General features: G+C 58.0%; 2 protein-coding genes across 2 annotated transcripts; both read right to left on the bottom strand.

Moving 5' to 3' along the window:
• Nucleotides 1-1,702: 1,702 nt before the first annotated feature.
• SEBOX (SEBOX homeobox) lies at nucleotides 1,703-2,607 on the bottom strand. Its single transcript, XM_065908663.1, has 3 exons — nucleotides 2,577-2,607; nucleotides 2,250-2,410; nucleotides 1,703-2,083 (listed from the first exon to the last, which is right to left on the bottom strand). Exons 1-3 carry the CDS (start codon nucleotides 2,605-2,607, stop codon nucleotides 1,703-1,705), a joined length of 573 nt encoding a protein of 190 aa, XP_065764735.1.
• Nucleotides 2,608-4,070: 1,463 nt separating this feature from the next.
• Nucleotides 4,071-6,824, bottom strand: VTN (vitronectin). Its single transcript, XM_065910859.1, has 8 exons — nucleotides 6,750-6,824; nucleotides 6,537-6,656; nucleotides 6,146-6,460; nucleotides 5,927-6,066; nucleotides 5,506-5,662; nucleotides 5,156-5,308; nucleotides 4,403-4,759; nucleotides 4,071-4,183 (listed from the first exon to the last, which is right to left on the bottom strand). Exons 1-8 carry the CDS (start codon nucleotides 6,811-6,813, stop codon nucleotides 4,071-4,073), a joined length of 1,419 nt encoding a protein of 472 aa, XP_065766931.1. The 5' UTR covers nucleotides 6,814-6,824.
• Nucleotides 6,825-7,060: the final 236 nt, after the last annotated feature.

Genomic DNA, 7,060 nt, shown 5'->3' with positions numbered 1-7,060 from the left:
GGGCCGTGGTACCGGTGACCTCCATCTGCAAGGGCAGAATCAGAAACAGGAATCAGGTGGCCTTTCCTCCGCTTCTCACCCCACTTGGGGAGCTCTGCTGTCAGGCCCTGCCTCTGTCTCACCTTACCACGCTTTCTCCAGTGCAGTCTGGGTCCAGGGCTTCCTGGGGAGCAAGGGGAGTCCTTGCCAGAAGCCCAGAGAAACAAGAAGCTTGGGACTTTCCCAGTTTCTCATGTCCCACCGTATGGAGCATGCTAAGTCCCTTCAGTTGTGTCCAACTCTTTGTGACCTTGTAGACTGCAGCCCACCAGGGTCCTCTGTCCATGGGATTCTCCAGGCAAGAATACTGGAATGGGTTGCCCTGCCCTCCTTCAGGGGATTGAACCTAGGTCTCTTACATCTCCTCTAATGGCAGGTGGATTCTTCACACTAGCACCACCTGGGAAGCCCGTATGGAGAAGGAGCAGGAACTAGCGTCCACTGAGAGCTTTTATAAATACAATGTGTCACGCACCACGTGAAGCCCTTCACCTACATTATTGCTTCTCATTCCCAAAACAGGAAATGAGTATTACCATCCCCATTTTTTCAGGCTCCTAGACTTCCAGAGAATTCCAAGACTACATAGCAACTAGGATTTGAATCTAGCACAGACCAATCGCAAACTCCAAGCTCCAGAAGCTGAGCAGCTACAGAAGCACAGGGAGCTGGAGTGTCCTGGAACAAGTGGGTGCAGGAGCAAGGGGTGCAGCTGAGGCTCCCTTCTCTCCAGGGTCTGTCAGCCAGAGCCCTAAGCCCTTCGATTAACCCTCCTTTCGCTAATCCCAGCAGAAGCCTGGGTAATACCTCCCACCCGAATCTGCACGGAACCTGGCCCTATTTAGGGATTAGGTGATGGAGATAAATTTCAAAAGCAAACGGCCCCCATCCCAATTCATTTGCAGCACAGAACAATCCAGATTAAGGTACAGAGTTGAGGTTTTATTTGAAGATTAGTTGGTATTACAGATACAGTGATACCAAAACCCAACGCTGCCAACATGCATGCTCCTCCCCACCCCATCCTGAATCTGCAGGTTGTCTCTGCAGCCCCAGGTCAGAGGGCAGCCAATCTCATATTTGTGAAAATTAAATCAACGTAAGCCCTGGGCTCCTATTTCTACTTTATGACTTTAATATCACTCCCTCTTCAGATCCATGGCTCTGATTAATTTGTCCAGGTGGCAGGAGGACAGGAGAGGGGGGCCCTGAACTATAAAAGGACTGGTCCCTGCAGTCTAAAGTTAGGATCAACCATCTCCCAGCTTACTTAACAGTCAGGTAATGGCCTAAAGGGCCCTTGGGTACAGGGCAATCGTCCATTGTCCTTTAGAGGGAGGAGGTATTGTCAGCTGGGATGAGAAGAATTGGGAAACTGGCAGAAGTGGAAAACATGGGCTTCTATCTCATCCCTCTGTAGGAACCTCCTGTCGAGATGATGGACGGGGAGGGTGCTAGGCAGCAGGAGCCAGGCCCCCATCACGCCATAGAATCTGTATCTAGGCTGGTCTGGAGGACAGTGGAAGGGAGGTATCCCTGAGCCAATAATTTCTTCCCGTAAGAAAACTCCCTCATGTAAAAGGGGGATTCAGGAGATGCAGTCTTAAGGGGCAGAGTGGGCTACAGGAGCCAGAGGAGGGGTCTTGCAAGTCCTAGAGCTAGGTTAGGAGTCATCCAGGTTGGTGACAATGGCTGAGGCATAGATGAGGTCAGACAGGCTGCCCAGTGAGGTCTGGGGAGCAGCTCGCTCAGAAGAGAGGTGGGCCCCTGAAGACCCAGCTGGGGCCCAGGAGGTTGCAGCTTTAGCCCCCACCCAGCCCTGCCCTGGCCCCAAGCCAGGAGCTGGGCAGGAGGCCTGTCGACACACACAGGAGCCCTGCGCTGTGCTGTTGGAGTGTGGAGGCTGGCCAAGCGTCCGGGGCTCCGGGGCCCGCTGGATGGCGTCAGGAAGAGAACGGGACCTCTGGGGAGGCTCAGGCCTGGGGCTTAGGCCTCCTGGCTTTCTATCCTTGATTCTCTTGGCTCTGCGGTTCTGGAACCACACCTGGTAAGGAAAGAAGGAGCCACTTCTGGTTCCAGCACCCCCTCCCCCCAAGTACAGGGAAAGCGGAATCTGGAGGCAGGATATCCGGGGAGAATGGACTGCGGGTCACGCCTAGAAACTCACGGTGCAAGTGCACCCCATCCTGAGGCGGGTAATCGCAGCTCACCTGTATCTTGGCCTCAGGAAGAGAGGTGACCTGGGCCAGGTGCTCACGGGTGCCGATGTCGGGGTAGGGCCGTGCGGCAAACACTCGCTCCAGCTCAAGCAGCTGCCCTCTGCTGAAGGTGGTCCTCTTTCTCCTGTGGGGACCCAACCCACTGGCACAGCCTGCAGGCCGGGGTAGGGGGTCAAGCCAAGACTCCCTGTGAGAGCCTCCGCCCCAGTCTCAAAGCCCCCAGTAGACCCTGAAGCCCCTACTCCCCACCCCTCTTCAGCCTGCCCCATCACACCTTCCCCACGTCCTCCCTCTGCCCACCCTTTCCCACCAGATCACCTGCTGGAGATGCATCCACTGGGCTGGTCATGGAGCCGGCAGAGTGAGGAGCCAGACGGCCATGCCAAGGCTGTGCCCGCACCAGTCCCCTCCGAGTGTGGGGTTTTATCCCGCTCAGAGGCCTGGCCCCGCCTCCTGGAGGGGGGGAATCCCGGAGGAAAAGGAGCCTCGTGGGAATATGGGTGGGGCAACCCTGCTCCTCCGGAGCTTCACCAAAGAAGCTGGCCTCATCCCCCATTCCTCACACTTCAAACTCTGGCAGTCTATCTCTGAAATCCTGTACTTCATGAAAATCCTCCCATGGTTCCATCCAGGAAGGCATGGATGCTCCCAGGGCTTCACCTGCCCTTCTTGGGGCCTGGGGGGCCAGCTGCCTTTGGGGGAGACTGGGTGGAGTCCTATCCCACGACTGAGATGGGGCTGAGGAAGCTAGACAGGATGTGGAGGATGATGGGGACAGCAGATGAGCCGGAGCCACCCTCCCCTCAGCAGGACAGGGAGCAGATGTCACTACCAGATCACCCTCGGGTCTGCTTTAGAGCTTGGCCTGCTCCCGTGGCCCCCTAAGAGCCCAAGTGGACTTCCTAGAGCCCAGGAACTTGGAACCAGAGGAGGTTCCACAGGTACATTTGGCGGGGGCGGGGGGGGCATTTAAGAAAGATGTTATTACGATGTTCTTGTCCTTAGAAGTCTTCTGGGCCACTTTTCCAAAAGAAATGGGTGCATTTGAATTTCCTTTCAGTCCCTGACTTTCTCTGTGTTTCCTGCCTCAGTGCCCTGCACCCCAGACCCAAGACAGAGACCTCAAAACCCCATAATTGTAGGGACAGGTTTGGGGGAGCACAGTGATCACCTTCTCAGGGGCTCTTGAGTGTCTGAGCTAACAGCATTTCAGGTCCAGGATGAGCAGAAAAGCTAAGCCGCAGTCCACTACTTCCTGACCCCCTGCCCCTTCTAAGATTTGGGTCAATGACAAGAGGCAAAACAAGCCCCGGGCTGGGTGGAGTGGCTTGGTGACTCCTGTCATCCTTAAGGGGGTTCAAGTCCCTGCTTAGCTGCTGGTGGGTTGTTGGGGACTGCTTGGTGTGGGAGGAAGGCTTGCATCCATGAGGCTCTCCCAACAGGTTTTCTGGCTCACTGAGAGGGCCTGAGTCCAACACAGGCTGGACACAAGGAGGATCTTCTCTGTCCCACCCCCCCAAGCCATCCTGACTGCCCGACTTCCCCTCCTTTACCCAGGCAGACCCCTGCCCCCTGCCTCTCCACCTTGGTCAGGCCAGGAGTCCTTTTTATTCTTTTGGCCACACCACATGGCACATGGGATTTTACATCCCTGACCAGAAACTGAACCCATGCCCTGGTTTCTTAACCACTGGACTGCCAGGGAGGTCCCAGGACAGTAGTCTTAAACTCAGGGTCAAGGGATCTTTATTGAGCTGGAAGGAGGATCCTGGATTAGGGAGCAGCAGAGGCCAGCTGTCTGGACTCAGACTGCTATGCTTGGCCAGGGACTGGGCAGCCCAGCCAGTACTGGGCGATGGAGCGTGGGTAGGGAGGGATCACAGTGTCCACTCGCCGCGTGCGAAGGTTCACTCGGTAGTACTTGTCTGCAAGAGAGGTCGGGAGATGGGGTGAGAGACACAGCCTGCCCATCCTGCGCTAAGAAGACCTGGGTGTCTCCTGGAAGGGTGAGTGAACATCCACCAGGCACCCGAGGACTCCCGGCCTGCCTCGTCACCACTCAAGGGCTGTGGTCAGCCCCCAGGGACCAGGGACAGCAGGAACAACCCAGCCAGACCAGCTACAGGGCGGGCAGGGGCTCCCACCTTCTGAGAAGAAGTAGACACTCTGGATGGGCTCACAGGTGGCAGGCACAAGCCAGTCCATCTCATAGTTATCATAGTTGTTGGCTCCCAAGCCCAGCTCCTCGCTGGAGAACCAGGATAGCCAGGTGGACCGAGATCTCCGGTAGGGGTTCTGGCTGCGGCTGCGGCCGCGGCCTCGGCCACGGCTTCGCAACGAGCGGTAGCGTTTGCGATGGCGGCGCGCAGACTTAGTCATCTTGGCCTGGGGGAAGCTGGGAGCTGAGCCTGAGACATAGATGTGGCCGGCCATGGCCGCATCCAGTCGTCTCGGCAGACCAAGCCAGTCGCGGCTGATGAGCCGGGGCTGTCCAGCACCACCTGCAGTGAGGAAGGGGTGAATGCAGAGCCTTGGCAGCCAAGAATGGGCTGTCTGCCTTGTCCAAGGACAGGCATCAGGCTAGTGGCAGAGCCCCGCATCCTGGCCTTTCCTCTGGCCTCCCTCCACCGTAGCCCTCCCCGGTTGCCCCAGTCACAGCCCCTCCTTCTGCTGGCTGTGCTAGGCAAAGTCCAAAGTGTGGGGTCCAGGTGGAGGCAAGCCTCCCCCCACCAACGTCAACAGAAGCAAAGTCTGGCCTGAGCAACCTGAGCAAACAGCTTTTGATCGATCGCTGCGCAATTGCAACCTCTCAGGCTGGCCCAGCCCTCCCTCTACCTGGGGGCTCCCAGCCCCGTGGACTGGGAAACAAGACTCAACCTCCCGCCCTTCCTCCGTACCAGAGGGACCACCCCAGAAGAGAAGTCGGAAGATGTCCTCCCAGCTGTCCCGCTGCATCAGGGCAAAGTGTTTAAACGCGGCCGGCTGGGAGCCGCCTTCACACTCCTCTTGACTGGGCTGCTGCTGGAACACATATTCCCAGTAGTGGTTGCCTGGGGAGGGGTGGCCATGAGCGAGACTGGAAAGCCCCAAGGCTGTGCAAGTTGGGAGCTCCCAGTGTGGGTGGGAGTAGGGGAGGTGGGGTGTGGAGGGGAGGTGGGGGAGAAACACAGGCCCGTCCCCAGTGAAGCGTGGAAGATACCCAAGACTGCTCCACCGTCTGCACACCCTCCCGCCCACCCCTGAGTACCCTTGAAGAAGTAGACCCGCTCCCTGCCGTTGTAGTTGTGAGCGGGGAGGGCCAAGGCTGCGTCCACGTCATCCGGAATACCCTTGAAGCCATCCGAGATGTTTCGGGGGAAGTCAGGCTCCAGGACACCGTCCTCAAAGCGCCAGTACAGACTACCCTAAGGGGTTGGGGAGGAGAAGAGGGTGGGCAGGCAGTTGGCTGTGCAGAGAGGTGCAGAATCCCCCAGTCAAAGTGAGCAGCTCTAGTTCCAAGCTTGTTGCTCAGGAGCTGAAGCCTTGAGCTTTTGTGTGCTCACAGAGCTCCAGCCAGGGACCACAGGCCCGAATCCAGCCTCCTTGCCCACTCTGGTCCTGGGCACAGCCGCTCTCAACCTCTACCCAGATGCTCTCAACCCTGACCCACAGTCCCCTGGGCCTGGCACCTTGAAGAGGTATGTCTTTCCCTGACAGTTGACACGGGTGAAGGCGGCATCAATGGGCCCCTCGATGCCCCAGACATCTCGGATGAGTTTGGGGTATCCAGGCCTCACTGCCTTTTCATCCAGCTCATAGCAGTACAGCCCTATAGGGAGGGATGTCGTGTGAGGGGGGATGCCCCTGGGACAGACCCCTACCCCCAAGTCCTGCCCCCCTTGAGTCACCTCGGAAGGCAAAGAGGGAACCATTCTTGAGGTCGGTGAAGGCATCAAAGGATTTCCCACTGCACGTTTCCTCCTCTGCTGGGTCACTGGTCCCCACTTCAGGCTCTGAGTCTCCCCGCCCAGGTAGTGGGGCCTCTTTCTCAGGGCTGAGAACTGGTGCCTGGACAGGAGTCTCTTGGGTCTGGGCCTGCAGAACGGGGGCCAGGGTGGGGTTCTCGGGCTGTGTTTCAACGCTGGGGTTGACTCTCTGCGCCTCGTTGTAATCATAGAACCTGTACTCATCTTCTGGCAGATGGAACACATCCCCACGAGTCACTGCGGGCAGGGAGGGTGGCGGTGAGTCTCCAGCTGCACCGGGGATCCCAGGCCCGCCCAGCCGCTCTGCACGCACCTTGGGGCTTGCACTCGGCCATGAAGTCAGCACAGCAGCTCTGGTAGTAAGAACAGAGCTCGTCACACTGACACTTTCTGGTGCCGTTGAAGCCCTCGGCGCAGCGGCCCTTGCAGGACTCTGTGAGGAGCAGGTGTCAGCTGGCACGGCCAAGCCCAGGCTACCCTTTCCCACCCTACCTTGACCCCAATGGCCACCAACACCCCCCCGCACCTTGGTCAGCCACAACAGCCCATGCCAGCAGGGCCAGCATCAGAAGGGGCCTTAGGGATGTCATGGCGGGGCCTCCAGCCTCGAGCCTGGTGAATAGGTTCCTGCGGTCTCTGCTTTGATGCCTGAAAAAAGGAGGAAGTGGAGAGACAGGGAGTGGAGGTGGGCAAACCAGAGAAGAGGAGCTAGCTGCCTTTTCTACTAATCTGTTTGCTCCACCTCCAGCCCAGCCCCCAGTGCCCCGACCCCAGAGGCTATTGCAGCAAAGGTTCACATTCCTAGAACTGTGGGTCTGGGACAGCTACGAACAGAAT

This window comes from Muntiacus reevesi, chromosome 18 (assembly GCF_963930625.1).
Source record: "Muntiacus reevesi chromosome 18, mMunRee1.1, whole genome shotgun sequence".
In the NCBI taxonomy this organism is placed as follows: domain Eukaryota; kingdom Metazoa; phylum Chordata; class Mammalia; order Artiodactyla; family Cervidae; genus Muntiacus; species Muntiacus reevesi.
This window is presented reverse-complemented; position numbering and strand designations above follow the sequence as displayed.

Coding starts and splice junctions, on each gene's coding strand:
- VTN (XM_065910859.1), bottom strand. CDS start 6,813: ATGACATCCCTAAGGCCCCTTCTGATGCTGGCCCTGCTGGCATGGGCT. Junction 6,461..6,536: donor GGCCGAGTGCAAGCCCCAAG/GTGCGTGCAGAG, acceptor CCCTGCCCGCAG/TGACTCGTGGGGATGTGTTC. Junction 5,309..5,505: donor GCGGGTCTACTTCTTCAAGG/GTACTCAGGGGT, acceptor ACCCCTCCCCAG/GCAACCACTACTGGGAATAT.
- SEBOX (XM_065908663.1), bottom strand. CDS start 2,607: ATGACCAGCCCAGTGGATGCATCTCCAGCAG. Junction 2,411..2,576: donor AGTGGATGCATCTCCAGCAG/GTGATCTGGTGG, acceptor CCCGGCCTGCAG/GCTGTGCCAGTGGGTTGGGT. Junction 2,084..2,249: donor TTCCTGAGGCCAAGATACAG/GTGAGCTGCGAT, acceptor TTTCCTTACCAG/GTGTGGTTCCAGAACCGCAG.